Source organism: Lissotriton vulgaris, chromosome 2_1 (assembly GCF_964263255.1).
Source record: "Lissotriton vulgaris chromosome 2_1, aLisVul1.2, whole genome shotgun sequence".
Lineage (NCBI taxonomy): Eukaryota > Metazoa > Chordata > Amphibia > Caudata > Salamandridae > Lissotriton > Lissotriton vulgaris.
In genome coordinates this window covers 1,956,689,659-1,956,705,341 of record NC_141687.1, presented here as the reverse complement: position 1 = coordinate 1,956,705,341, position 15,683 = coordinate 1,956,689,659, and the positions used below count along the sequence as shown (strand labels likewise).

The following is a 15,683-nucleotide window of genomic DNA, read 5'->3' as shown; positions in this document are numbered from 1 at the left end:
CATTATTATAGATGGAGATAGCAGCATCTGCTTTGAAAGTGGTTGAAGGGGCTGCCACTAACCTAGTACCATGTCTGGCTCATTCCCTGTCGTCGAGATGGGAGTCACTGCGGGCCGTTGACCTTTTTTTTCTTAGTATTTTTCTACTCTGTTTTGTGGATTTCGAAATTAGTTTCAAATATTTACAAATATTATGTTTTGAAAATCTATTGTATTGAGTTTGTCCGCTGGTAAATAAGTATTTTGCATGTATGACTTGGGATTTTTTTTTTTAACATTAGAAGCAAAACAATATACCATACCATGAAATGCCATCGACAGCCAGATGTACCGTTAAACATACAGGTACAGCCTTCGTATGCATGAGACATCAGTCACAGACCCAGGCCCTGCCATCGTATGAAAAATGTAGTTTCAACCCCGACGGACCTAGTTCATATTTCGTTGTTACCTCATACGCTGGAGAATATCTCCACTAGATGTCCAGGAAGAGGAAAAGAGGTCGGAATGTAAATGTATGTATACTTGTAGAGCGCACTGTTACCCTATCACGTGGCATCCTGGCGCTGTATACCGCTGGGGAACCCGTCCTGGCTTTCCCTGTGAGAGTGCACCCCCAAGGTGAAGCCAGGCATCCCCGGCGCTGCTAGGGCCGTTGTGGAGATTAAGCAAGCTATTGCCCAGAGTTGCAGAGTGGGACCCATGGTTAGCATAGGCACCTAGGTGAGAATTATCGAGGCCGCGGACATTGACCCAAGACCCTGCCGTGTCGGGAATTGAACGCTGGTCCCGGGCCGACCTCTGCTTCAGGGTCTGCCGCTTCTAACCAGTGAGCCACACTTCTCCACTTGAGGGGGGAATGGAAAGAGGGAAGGGGGAATATTTTAGAGAACATATCCTATGCACAGTACAGTCTTCTATGCAGGGCTTGAGTCGGGGTAACACGCAGGTGGACGACGTCCCTCCACTTATTTTACCGGGAGCTGGATAACTGGAGCAAATGGAGCCCCACATCCACTCTTTGGCCTCTCTGAGGCGAGATCGGAGCTCATTCAGAACGCTGCTAACGCGCTGGCTTCTCTGACGCAATCACATCTAAGGAGGGAGCGAGGGGAGGCAATGAGTCTGATGGTGCAAGCCACCTTTCCTGACGACACTTCCTGTTGTGACGTCAGCGTCCCCCCACTTATGTTTTTTAGGACTTGTGCCGTGATTCTATGCCCAAGGACTGCATTCATCAAATGGCAAAGACATCCTCAAATCCTGTCTTTCTCTCAGCGCACTTCCCGCAGGCCCCCGCGGCTTTTCTTACTGTTCTTAAGGGTACTGCTCCAATCTCACAAAGTCCACTGAGGCTCCCAGAGCAATGGCGTACCATAGATCTGTCGGCCAAGGGGAGACAGCATGAGTTAGGCTTCAGGTGGAAGGCAGGGCAGCCAAAGGAGAATTTCAGAATGTAAACAAAACTTTGAAAGGGATTGCTTGCTTGCTGTGGCTGGCAGAGTGTTGCACTGAGGTGAAAGTAGTGACCAGTAGAGACCTCGAGGGCCTCCACGGGAAAATATTCTCGGGGCACAAAAGATAAACGGAGGAAAAAAATGTTATTTTAATTTTAACCATATTTTTATTATTATTAGTCTATTTAGGTTGATATTTATTGATCTGAAAAAGTTGATTTACGTTTGCTAATTTCAATTGTTTTAAATTACTATTTTTCTTTCTTGTCATTCTTAGATGTTCCTTTCTTCATGAATCCAGTCAAAATAGTAAGAGGACCGGCATCAGGTCACTGTTTTACTGGAGGAGATGTATTTCAGTCATATCTGCCTCTGCATATAGACTCTAATAAGATGGAGATTAATTCCTCCTTCAATATTCATAGGTGTACAAAATGTGTTTCAAATGCATTTAATTTACCGTAGTACTATGCAACCGCAAAAGGGATTTTACTATAGATATAGGGAGTTATTCACTGCAACCTAGCATGTTAATTATAACGTTTTATAATGTTAACGCCTAAGAAAAAACAGACCAATTTTTACCAAGGTGTCAGCACTTATTAATTCCTTTCAACGAGAGGAGACATCTGATCCTATTAAATTCACTAGTCCAAATATGCAAACTATGCATGGGCTGAATTATTTAAATCAGCTCTTAGTAAAGACAAAATCGTGAGAAAGAAACACACAATATACTTTTAATTGAACTTGAGTATGTTACAAACTCATCCAAAACATGTAGAAATTGCTATTTTTGTTACTATTGAATTTGTAATATTTACTTTGACTCCATGGCTAACGAAATGGAGATTTTCAGACAACCTTCTATAGTTATGAAATTAAAAACACACCTTTACCAAAATACAAAGTATTGTTTTGGTAAAAACAAACCATGGGCGGTTTAGCAATCCCTGCTTCAGTACCTGGGTTTGACGCCTTGTTGCATTTCAAGATTTTCCTTTTCAATATAATTTCTGAATTCATGGCAAAATATCGCCTCTTGCTGTTCCCACTGGTGAGCACTGATCACATGATTTTGCCCAGAACCAATCACACTGTAGTCATCAGACTTCTGCAAAGCGTCCTGTGGACTTTTAAAGGAGCTTCCTGTTAGAGAATATATAAACAACAGCAGCATATCATTAGAGGATCCACACATAAAACTTGGTTTCAAAATATAATCTTAACCCTACAGTATTTTATTTCCTAACACGGTTCTGCATACTTGAAATAAAATGGTTTCCAATGTTTTCTTTAACATCTCATTGTTTGCCTGGAGCTTATTTTGTTACATTTCTATTTTTCCTGTGATAAAAACCCCAATGCATATTAATTAATGTTTGTGGCTGAGTCACAAAGTATGCATCTGTAAAAGTTCCTTTATTAACCACCACTCTTAATACACTAGTTCCCTTCCATGTTTTAAACATACCAGGCTTGGTTCACAAAGCCATGTCCTGTTGTAAGAGTACTTTCAAGATCCAAAACGGCTGGATCTACGTTTGACCACTTCAGGTATCAGTGAAGAGATCACAAATAAACTGCCTAGTCAAACCAGGCACCTGATCTTGAGCTTGCATTTAGAGAGTAATGGTCTCAGGATGTTTTAGGACCAAAGTGAGTGTACTCAGGGCACTGCATTGAGCCCTACGCTCTTCAATATATATATATATATGAGCCCTTTGGCACGGATGGCCAAAGTACGAGGAATCTCCCTGGTGTCATACGCTGACGACACCCAACTGGTGATTGCCCTGTCCAATGATCCCAAGCTCGACAAAATAAAATTTAAAGAAAACATCTCGGCAATTGCAGAATTGATGACAGCTAACTTTCTGCAATTCAATTCTACCAAATCAGAGATTCTCCTGGTTGGCAAAGAGTCTAATTTCTGGAGGAATGATTGGTGGCCCCGGGCACTTGGTGATCACCCTGATCCCAAACCTGCGGTGAAAAATCTAGGTTTCTTAGTTGATAAAAACCTCAACTTTGAAACACATGCCAAATCAGTGGCCGGCAAATGTTTTGGACTATTGCGTGGCCTCTGATCGATTTTGGGCCTCTTTGATGCTCAAACACACCAACTGATCATTCAAGCTTCTATACTGGCTCGTCTGGACTACTGCAATGTGCTTCTGCTCGGTCCCAATAATTTTGTGGTTAATAAATTGCAGCGGGTCCAGAATGCGGCAGCAAGTGCTATTTTTGCCCTTCCTAAATTCAGTCATGCTTCTAATCTTCTCCGCCGCCTGCACTGGCTACCCCTTGAACAGCATATTTTCTTCAAGACGCTCTGCATCACGCATAAGATACTGACAAGAAGTGCTCCAGACATCCTAGGTGATCTTTGCACCCTGTACAGCCCCCCCCCATGTGCCCTACATTTCGGCGAACCAGACTCTTGCATGTATCCCTCACATACGTAGAGCCAGATCTGGCGGTCGCTCCTTTAGACGCCTGGCCCCCACTCTCTGGACCTCTCTCCCCCTTCACATCCGCAGCAACCCTGACCATCAGGCTTTTAGATGTCTTGTGAAGACTTGGTTTTTTTCCCAGGTCTAATTCCCTCTGTCCTCTTCCCTGTCCCTTCCCAAGTATATTTCCCACTGTCTTATCTTCAGCTTAGTCTGGCTTTCAGTGCTAGGACGCCTCTTTGCCAAGGCAGCCATGTCCTTTATAAGTATTTTAATCTAATCTAATCTAATCTACCCATGTGAGAAATAAATAAACACATGCCTTTGATTTGATGGAGTAGGTATTTATTCCCATTCATTGGAAATCATTGGATATCGTGGAAAAGGGAGATGCAATATTTAACCCAATGGGAAATGAAAGGCTGCTAAGTGAATTTTCCATACTTTTAAGAAATATATAGCGCTTCTGCAGCCATACTCAACCACAAAACCTAAAACAATATATATCTGTATTCAGATTTCAGGAAAACAATCAAATTATGTAGCGTAGAACACCAATGATCATTTTTTTCTCTGCAAACAAGAACCTAAGGATTATAGGTTAGAAAACCCATCATTTGATGGGTATATTTAATTTGGACTTGGTTCGTCTTCTAAGTGGTAAACATCACAAGAACCTATGCTTCAAATGGAAGAATAGTATCTCGGCCAGACTGACCTCTGTGTGTCAGTCTGGCCGAGATACTGTGTTACTCTCACTAATGGAAACAAATAACTAAGTCCATTAGATTGTCTCTAATACAGGGTTGGAAATATTATAATTCATCTGTGAGCTCCAACAGCGGGTTTGCAGTACTGATGGCTCAGTCTTATGTGCCCCAAACAATTGAAGAAAACTGAATTTGCTATGGCATCATTTTGAGCCTTGTTAATGTGTGTATTACCCATCCATCCTTTGAGTGGCTGAATCCATACCAAATTATCCTGCAAGCCTGGGCGTCTCTTTGGCAAACTAGGTTCTCATAGGAGGGAAGTAGGCCAAATATGGCCTGGCTGGGGCATAAAAGAGCCCTAAAGTGACGTCTTTGAGAAAGCTGAAATGATTGCTAATGCTCACAGAAGCGAACTCATATAATGTAGAAGATGCCCACAGCAGTCATGGAAGAAGCAAGACAGCTGCAGTGTAAGGCATCAATATGTCGAAATTCAGTTTATTGTATACGAAAATAATTGCCAACTTCACCTTACTTGACACCTCCCAATTGAGGAAAACAAACCAAAATTACTATATGGTCTGTTTGATATATTTACTTAATACCTTTTTGTTTTTTTATTTCATTATATTCGCAAAGTTTTAGGTACAAAAAAAACACTTAGATACATTCAACAATTTCAACATAAAAGTTCAAAACAGATTACATTCCACATTAGATATATAAACACCACATGAATTGACATTATATATATAAACACCGTATTTACTTTTGATCAACAATTAGACTCACATATATGATCTCTAACTAAACAAAGGACAAAGTACACATTTGAATACTAATATTTAACAAACAGCAAATTAACGCATTTCAATTTATCAAAGTCATTAAATGTACTGCAAATGAATGCATTCCTGATTCAAAAGCCGACGCGTTTCAAACCCATTCCTGTCACTTTATGGGTTCTCATCAGGGCTCTGTCTCTTTTATTTATCTACAGGATATATGTAAAAAAAGAGAGAATGGTATTCTATTTTAGTATTTGGGTATATTTCTTGTCAATCACCTCTCTACCATTCGCCAAATGACAAAACCTGCACCTGAATCGTTGCTGGTCGTGTGCTCTAGTATTCACTTTCTAGATCGTGTGTTTCTTTATCTATAATATAAAGTATCATTGTCAGGGTTTTTATTTAAGAGCTCTGGAACTCGTTTGCAAAAGCATTGCTGCACAGCCTACCTTGTATGATCTCTTTCCTCTTGTTTGCACCCTTATCGTTTTTTTATTTTGTGATATATCCAACTACTGTGAATAAAATGGAAACATTTTATTTAGTATGAGTTTTCCATTGGGTTTGTTTATCTACTTATCCTCCCATAAAGGCGGATTGAAAAGCATACCTCGTTTTACTTCAGCGCCTTCATGCGCGAGGTGCTGCACGTGTCGGTTTTATTTTATGCAATAGAAGGGAGGATCCTCGTATTCCTACAAGTTAATCAAAGACAAACGGGGGAGAATTCTGTCACCCGTCTGAACTCATTTTATAAGTATGTTTCCAAATTGTTTCTCGATTAGTTAGGCATACCGGCTTTCTTTAGGAGCGCGGTCCCGCGCTATATTTTACGTGCGTCTTGTTTTACTTCGCAACTGCACTGTTCGCCTCCATCACTGGTCCCTGTGATTACACGGAGACATGAATTAAGTATCTGACAAATGTAACTTAGTGTCTATTCGCATCAATGTATCACGCATCTTACCTCCTAGTCGCGTATGCCGAGTATGATCCCGCTATGTCCATTGACATCGCAGCCATCTTGTAACGTGTTATTTAAATATGTGCGTGCTTTCAGTGGATGGGGGCCATCTTGGAACGGGTTAGTTGTAAGCTACCAAGTTTGCTAGTGTGTTGTATAGATGAAGCCACCGTTTATCGTTTAGTATTCCGATGGTTACCCATTACTATTAAAGGCTCCCTACTTTTCAGAGCACATATATCAGTCTACAGTAGTTAGTTTTTCAGATTAGTTCGTTGATCAGACATTCATTATAGTCGCAAAACCTCGGACAATGTATTCAGTCCGGTTAAAGCGCTATTAAATTTCAAAATCAGATAGGCTTCTTTGTGCAGAAGTAGCTTTTCTGAGTCTTTTAGCTGATTTACGGGGTGTACAAGACCAACCATTTAAAATCTGTCTCCCCATGCTGCTTATCAAAAAAGTGTTCAACCATAGGGGCTGATATCACCTTGTTTTTAATGCGTGACCTATGCTCTGTTATTCTCACATTTATTTGCTGGTTAGTCTTGCCTATGTAAATCTTTGGACAAGGGCATGTGACTACGTACACAACATTTTTTGTTCGACAATTGGAAAAACGATCATGTTTCCATTTGGTGTTATTATGTTCGAATTCCTTCCCCTCAATCGTGTTAGCACAGGACACACAGTTTCCACACTTGTGGTGTCCTGCAATAGGTTTTTACCCCCATTTATATAGTAGGTCGCTTTTAGGTTTAGGCAAAGCAATTTCAGCACGGACTACGGTTTGGCCAATGCTTTTGTTCTTTTTATATGCGAACAATGGACGAGGGAAGGGGCATTCCAAGTTCTCTAGGAGATGCCAATTTTTTAAAACCATTTGTCTGATCTTATGGGTGTCAGGACCGAACGTCGTCACACAGACTAGTCGATTTAGTTCCTGTTTTTCTTTAACTTCCAATAGGCATTCGCGCGGTGTACAGCGAGCCCTCTTGTAAGAATGTTTTAACATTTTGCATGGATAGCCTCTGTTCTGCATTTTTCCACAGAATGTTTCTGCATAATGGTCATACTCTCCAATTTGTGTACAATTCCTCCTGATTCTGAGTAGCTGACCATAAGGCAGATTAGCCTTCAGGCTCCTGGGGTGAGCACTACGATGATGAAGTATCGTATTTTTGTCAGTTTTCTTCTTATATAGTGATGATTGCAGGCAGCCGTCAACACATATAATTTGTACATCCAAAAAAGTCATTCTTGTATCACTTGACTCTATAGAAAATGTTATGTCTGGGTGCCTCGAGTTGAGCCATTCATGGAACTGCATCAACTCTGTGTGGCTCCCCTGCCACAGGAGCCACACATCGTCGATATAGCGCAGCCACTGAATTATGTGTCCCATGTGTGGATTATCATTATCCACAAACTTCCTTTTGTATTTGGCCATGAATAATACGGCCATTTCTGGGGCATAAGGACATCCCATAGCTGTACCTTTTGTCTGCATAAAGAACTTGTCGGCAAATTTAAAATAGTTTTTTTTCAAGGCGATTTCTGCTAGGTTAAGAATAAATTGAGTGGGGACTCATTGCAGTCTTTCTCGAGCATTTAAATGGAGCTCCATCGCTTCTAGCACTTCCTCCTGGGGAATCTGAGTATATAAGGACGTAACGTCCATGGTTACCATCAGTTGATTTATCGGATCGAACGAGGTTCTTTCCACCTTGTTTAAAAAATCACCAGTGTCTCTTAAATATGACTTAACCTGATTTACGAAGGGTTTTAAAAAGAAGTCCACATATTTAGCTAGTGAGTCAAATCCGGACAGGATTGGACGTCCCGGGGGCTCGTTTAAATTTTTATGAATTTTTGGGAGGAAATAAAGGAGGGGGGTCCTCTGGAACTTCTTCACCAAGTACTCCCCCCTCCTTTAGTCCTACAAAACGACTTTCCATACCTTTTTGAATGATTGGTGCTATGGTGCCTTGTATCTCTTTTGTGGGATCTTCATTAAGCTGCCTATACCACTTTTGGCTATTTATTTGTGAAAAAGCTTCAGCTAGGTTTTTATCCCTTGGCCAGATGACAACCGCTCCGCCCTTGTCAGCCTGTTTTAGCACAATCGAGGTATCATGTTTTAGATTTTTTAATGCAGTTCTTTGTCCCTTCGTGATGTTTTGTTGAATATATTTTCTACCTTTTTTTAGTTTATTTATTGAGGACAGCATGATTTGCTCAAAAGCAAGTACCTGTTTGGGTATATTTTGATTTGGTACAAAGGTTGATTGATTTCGCAAGCCAGTGGTTTCAATCCCTATGCTAGGTGGTAGGTTGGCAAAAAAGACCTTAAGTCTTATTTTGTGGCAAAACTCAACGGTTTCAAGCTTATTTTAGTAAAGTCTGTCTGTTGGCTTGGGACAAATTTTAGTCCAAGATTTAGGACAGACTCCTCCTCTCTCGTTAATTCTCTAGATGACAGATTGACTATAGTTGAGGGAACTTTTACGATTTGTAAAGGTTTTTCCTTGTCCTCATTTCCCACGGTGTCTTGAATCTTGCTTTTGGTTGCTGTCCTTTCTCTAAAAAAGAAACTTGTTTTTTATTGGAATTACCCCGAGAGTCAGTTCCTGATCCAGATGAATCGGACAATGACGTCTCTGAAAATGTCTTAAATCTATTTTTAGATCTACCTTGATAGTTATATAGAGCACCCCTTGAGTCAGCTTGTGTATAACATTCGTCCTTCAAGAAAGGGTATGCCTTCTCGAGTGAAAACAATTTTGAGTCTCTCTCGTATTGTGGGGTTTTACTTGTGATTGTAATATCTTTAAAAGAGAGGATTTCCTTCTCTATCTTTTCAAGCACTACTTTTGTATCCGTTATCACCTCGCTGTTTTTAATTGCTTGTGATAGCTCTTCTATTTCCTGGAGTTCTTTTGCACAGAGCCTTTGAGCTGTCTCTATCGCATGGACCATAAGGTCTCTGCTACATTTGGTGTTTATGCAGCTAAATCCCTTTCTATATTCAACATCTTCTGTGAATATGACTGGTATATTTATAACCTGGAGTCCCCAGGGTATCGTTCCTCCCCTTAAATGTTTCAACAGGAAGTGTCCGTGGAGCTCAGTACGGATATGTTTTTTACTCAGTCTAATCAGTCTATCTGATTCGTTTTGCTGTTGTGCGCTGGTACTTAGTTTCACATTCTCGAATGGATCGGAGGCAATTAGAATCTGTATGTGACTTTCGGTAAATGACAAAGTGTCTTTTTCAGCCATTACACGGAAGGGACAGGTTGCCCCTTCTCTAATTACTTATCTATCTAGTTCTGGACTAGATTATGTCCTCCTGGCACTCTCGTGGGAGTTCTCCCGCACTATCGTTTCTTACACTAAGGAGTTAGGTCCTTGGCCATGAAGTCGGCTGGACCATCTATAAATTGTATACGAAAATAATTGCCAACTTCACCTTACTTGACACCTCCCAATTGAGGAAAACAAACAAAAATTACTATATGGTCAGTTTGGTATATTTACTTAATACCTTTTTGTTTTTTTTATTTCATTATATTCGCAAAGTTTTAGGTACAAAAAAGACACTTAAATACATTCAACAATTTCAACATAAAATTTCATAACAGATTACATTCCACATTAGATATATAAACACCACATAAATTGACATTACATATATAAACACCGTATTTACTTTTGATCAACAATTAGACTCACATATATGATCTCTAACTAAACAAAGGACAAAGTAAACATTTAAATACTAATATTTAACAAACAGCAAATTAATGCATTTCAATTTATCAAAGTCAATAAATGTACTGCAAATGAATGCATTCCTGATTCAAAAGCCGACGCGTTTCAAACCCATTCCTGTTACTTTATGGGTTCTCACCAGGGCTCTGTCTCTTTTATTTATCTACAGGATATATGTACAAAAGGAGGGAATGGAATTCTATTTTAGTATTTGGGTATATTTCTTGTCAATCACCTCTCTACCATTCGCCAAATGACAAAACCTGTACCTGAATCGTTGCTGGTCGTGTGCTCTATTATTCACTTTCTAGATCGTGAGTTTCTTTATCTATAATATAAAGTATAATTGTCAGGGTTTTTATTTAGGAGCTCGGGAACTCGTTTGCAAAAGCATTGCTGCACAGCCTACCTTGTATGATCTCTTTCCTCGTGTTTGCACCCTTATCGTTTTTGTATTTCGTGATATATTCAACTACTGTGAATAAAATGGAAACATTTTATTTAGTATGAGTTTTCCATTGGGTTTGTTTATCTACTTATCCTCCCATAAAGGCGGTTTGAAAAGCATACCTCGTTTTACTTCAGCGCCTTCATGCGCAGGGTGCTGCACGTCCCGGTTTTATTTTATGCAATAGAAGGGATGATCCTCGTATTCCTACAAGTTAATCAAAGACAAACGGGGGAGAATTCTGTCACCCGTCTGAACTCATTTTATAAGTATGTTTCCAAATTGTTTCTCGATTAGTTAGGCATACCTGCTTTCTTTAGGAGCGCGGTCCCGCGCTATATTTTACGTGCGTCTTGTTTTACTTCGCAACTGCACTGTTCGCCTCCATCACTGGTCCCTGTGATTACACGGAGACATGAATTATGTATCTGATAAATGTAACTTAGTGTCTATTCGCATCAATGTATCATGCGTCTTACCTCCTAGTCGCGTATGCCGAGTATGACTCCGCTATGTCCATTGACATCGCGGCCATCTTGTAATGTGTTATTTAAATATGTGCGTGCTTTCAATGGATGGGGGCCATCTTGGAACGGGTTAGTTGTAAGCTACCAAGTTTGCTAGTGGGTTGTATAGATGAAGCCACCGTTTATCGTTTAGTATTCCGATGGTTACCCATTACTATTAAAGGCTCCCTACTTTTCAGTGCACACATATCAGTCTACAGTAGTTAGTTTTTCAGATTAGTTCGTTGATCAGACATTCATTATAGTCTGGGGCATAAGGACATCCCATGGCTGTACCTTTTGTCTGCATAAAGAACTTGTCGGCAAATTTAAAATCGTTTTTTTTTCAAGGCGATTTCTTCTAGGTTAAGAATAAATTGAGTGGGGACTCTATGCGGTCTTTCTCAAGCATCTAAATAGAGCTCCATCACTTCTAGCGCTTCCTTCCTGGGGAATCTGAGTATATAAGGACGTAACGTCCATGGTTACCATCAGTTGGTAAGGTGAAGTTGGCAATTATTTTCGTATACAATTTATAGATGGTCCAGCTGATTTCATGGCCAAGGACCTAACTCCTTAGTGTAAGAAACTATAGTGCAGGAGAACTCCAGCGAGAGTGCCAAGAGGACATAATCTAGTCCAGAACTAGATAGATAAGTAATTAGAGAAGGGGCAACGTGTCCCTTCCGTGTAATGGCTGAAAAAGACACTTTGTCATTTACCGAAAGTCACATACAGAATCTAATTGCCTCCGATCCATTCGCAAATGTGAAACTAAGTACCAGCGCACAACGGCAAAATGAACCAGATAGACTGATTAGACTGAGTAAAAAACATATCCGTACTAAGCTCCATGGACACTTCCTGTTGAAACATTTAAGGGGAGGAACGATACCCTGGGGACTCCAGGTTAAAAATATACCAGTCATATTCACAGAAGATGTTGAGTATAGAAAGGGATTTAGCTGCATAAACACCAAATGTAGCAGAGACCTTATGGTCCATACGATAGAGACAGCTCAAAGGCTCTGTGCAAAAGAACTCCAGGAAATAGAAGAGCTATCACAAGCAATTAAAAACAGCGCAGTGATAACGGATACAAAAGCAGTGCTTGAAAAGATAGAGAAGGAAATCCTCTCTTTTAAAGATATTACAATCACAAGTAAAACCGCACAATACGAGAGAGACTCAAAATTGTTTTCACTCGAGAAGGCATACCCTTTCTTGAAGGACGAATTTTATACTTAGGCTGACTCAAGGGGTGCTCTATATAACTATCAAGGTAGATCTAAAAATAGATTTAAGACATTTTCAGAGACGTCATTGTCCGATTCATCTGGCTCAGGAACTGACTCTCGGGGTAAATCCAATAAAAAACAGGTTTCTTTTTTAGAGAAAGGACAGCAACCAAAAGCAAGATTCAAGACTTCGTGGGAAATGAGGACAAGGAAAAACTTTTACAAATCGTAAAAGTTCCCTCAACTATAGTCAATCTGTCATCTAGAGAATTAACGAGAGAGGAGGAGTCTGTCCTAAATCTTGGACTAAAATTTGTCCCAAGCCAACAGACAGACTTTACTCAAATTAAGCTTGAAACCATTGAGTTTTGCCACAAAATAAGACTTAAGGTCTTTTTTGCCAACCAACCACCTAGCATAGGGATTGAAACCACTGGCTTGCGAAATCGATCAACCTTTGTACGAAATCAAAATATACCCAAACAGGTACTTGCTTTTGAGCAAATCATGCTGTCCTCAATAAATAAACTAGAAAAAGGTAGAAAATATATTCAACAAAACATCACGAAGGGACAAAGAACTGCATTAAAAAAGCTAAAAGATGATACCTCGATTGTGCTAAAACAGGCCGACAAGGGCGGAGCGGTTGTCATCTGGCCAAGGGATAAATACCTAGCTGAAGCTTTTTCACAAATAAATAACCAAATGTGGTATAGGAAGCTTAATGAAGATCCCACAAAAGAGATACAAGGCACCATAGCACCAATCATTCAAAAAGGTATGGAAAGTGGTTTTGGTGGACTAAAGGAGGGGGAGTACTTGGTGAAGAAATTCCCAGGGACCCCCCTTCATTATTTCCACCCAAAAATTCATAAAAATTTAAACGAGCCCCGGGGACATCCAATCGTGTCCGGATGTGACTCATGCTTAGAACCACTAGCTAAATATGTGGACTTCTTTTTAAAACCCATTGTAAATCAGGTTAAGTCATATTTCACTGTTGATTTTTTAAACAAGGTGGAAGGAACCTCGTTCGATCCGATAAATCAACTGATGGTAACCATGGACGTTACGTCCTTATATACTCAGATTCCCCAGGAGGAAGCGGTAGAAGTGATGGAGCTCTAATTAGATGCTCGAGAAAGACCGCATAGAGTCCCCACTCAATTTATTCTTAACCTAGCTAAAATCACCTTGAAAAAAACCTATTTTAAATTTGATGACAAGTTCTTTATGCAGACAAAAGGTACAGCTTTGGGATGTCCTTATCCCCCAGAAATGGCCGTATTATTCATGGCCGAATACGAAAGGAAGTTTGTGGATAATGGTATTCCACAATCATCACTATATAAGAAGAAAACTGACAAAAATACGATACTTCATCATCGTAGTGCTCACCCCAGGAGCCTGAAGGCTAACCTGCCTTATGGTCAGCTACTCCGAATCAGGAGGAATTGTACGCAAATTGGAGAGTATGACCATTATGCAGAAACATTCTGTGGAGAAATGCAGAACAGAGGCTATCCACGCAAAATGTTAAAACATTCTTACAAGAGGGCTCGCTGTACAACGCGCAAATGCCTATTGGAAGTTAAAGAAAAACAGGAACTGAATCGACTAGTCTGTGTGACGACGTTCGGTCCCGACACCCATAAGATCAGACAAATGGTATAAAAAATTGGCATCTCCTAGAGAACTTGGAATGCCCCTTCCCTCGTCCATTGTTCGCATATAAAAAGAACAAAAGCATTGGCCAAACCGTAGTCCGTGCTGAAATTGCTTTGCCTAAACCTAAAAGCGACCTACTATCTAAATGGGGGTTAAAACCTATTGCAGGACACCACAAGTGTGGAAACTGTGTGTCCTGTGCTAACACGATTGAGGGGAAGGAATTCGAACATAATAACACCAAATGGAAACATGATGGTTTTTCCAATTGTCGAACAAAAAATGTTGTGTACGTAGTCACATGCCCTTGTCCAAAAATTTACATAGCGAAGACTAACCAGAAAATAAATGTGAGAATACCACAGCATAGCTCACGCATTAAAAACAAGGTGATATCAGCCCCTATGGTTGAACACTTTATTGATAAGCAGCATGGGGAGATAGATTTTAAATGGTCGGTCTTGTACACCGTAAATCAGCTAAAAGACTCAGAAAAGCTACTTCTGCACAAAGGAGCCTATCTGGTTTTGAAATTTCATAGCGCTTTAACCAGACTGAATATATTGTCCGAGGTTTCGCGACTATAATGAATGTCTGATCAACGAACTAATCTGAAAAACTAACTACTGTAGACTGATATATGTGCACTGAAAAGTAGGGAGCCTTTAATAGTAATGGGTAACTATCGGAATACTAAACGATAAACGGTGGCTTCATCTATACAACACACTAGCAAACTTGGTAGCTTACAACTAACCCGTTCCAAGATGGCCCCCATCCACTGAAAGCACGCACATATTTAAACAACATGTTACAAGATGGCCGCGATGTCAAAGGACATAGCGGATTCATACTCGGCATACGAGACTAGGAGGTAAGACGCATGATACATTGATGCGAATAGACACTAAGTTACATTTATCAGATACTTAATTCATGTCTCCGTGTAATCACAGGGACCAGTGATGGAGGCGAACAGTGGAGTTGCGAAGTAAAACAAGACTCACGTAAAATATAGAGCGGGACCGCGCTCCTTAAGAAAGCAGGTATGCCTAACTAATCGAGAAACAATTTGGAAACATTCAGACGGGTGACAGAATTCTCCCCCGTTTGTCTTTGATTAACTTTTAGGAATACGAGGATCATCCCTTCTATTGCATAAAATAAAACCGAGACGTGCAGCACCCCGCGCATGAAGGCGCTGAAGTAAAACGAGGTATGCTTTTCAAACCGCCTTTATGGGAGGATAAGTAGATAAACAAACCCAATGGAAAACTCATACTAAATAAAATGTTTCCATTTTATTCACAGTAGTTGAATATATCACGAAATACAAAAACGATAAGGGTGCAAACACGAGGAAAGAGATCATACAAGGTAGGCTGTGCAGCAATGCTTTTGCAAACGAGTTCCCGAGCTCTTAAATAAAAACCCTGACAATGATACTTTATATTATAGATAAAGAAACACACGATCTAGAAAGTGAATACTAGAGCACACGACCAGCAACGATTCAGGTACAGGTTTTGTCATTTGGTGAATGGTAGAGAGGTGATTGACAAGAAATATACCCAAATACTAAAAAAGAATTCCATTCTCTCTTTTTTTACATATATCCTGTAGATAAATAAAAGAGACAGAGCCCTGGTGAGAACCCATAAAGTAACA

General features: G+C 40.1%; 1 protein-coding gene across 2 annotated transcripts in view; it reads right to left on the bottom strand.

The window, feature by feature from the left end:
* Positions 1–15,683, bottom strand: part of WDR93 (WD repeat domain 93) — a 693,419-nt gene that overhangs the window by 422,109 nt on the left and 255,627 nt on the right. For both annotated transcript variants that reach the window (XM_086958144.1, XM_086958145.1), the window contains exon 9: positions 2,423–2,606. In XM_086958144.1, coding sequence (XP_086814270.1) covers positions 2,423–2,606 — 184 coding nt within the window. The remainder of the gene's footprint in view (positions 1–2,422; positions 2,607–15,683) is intronic.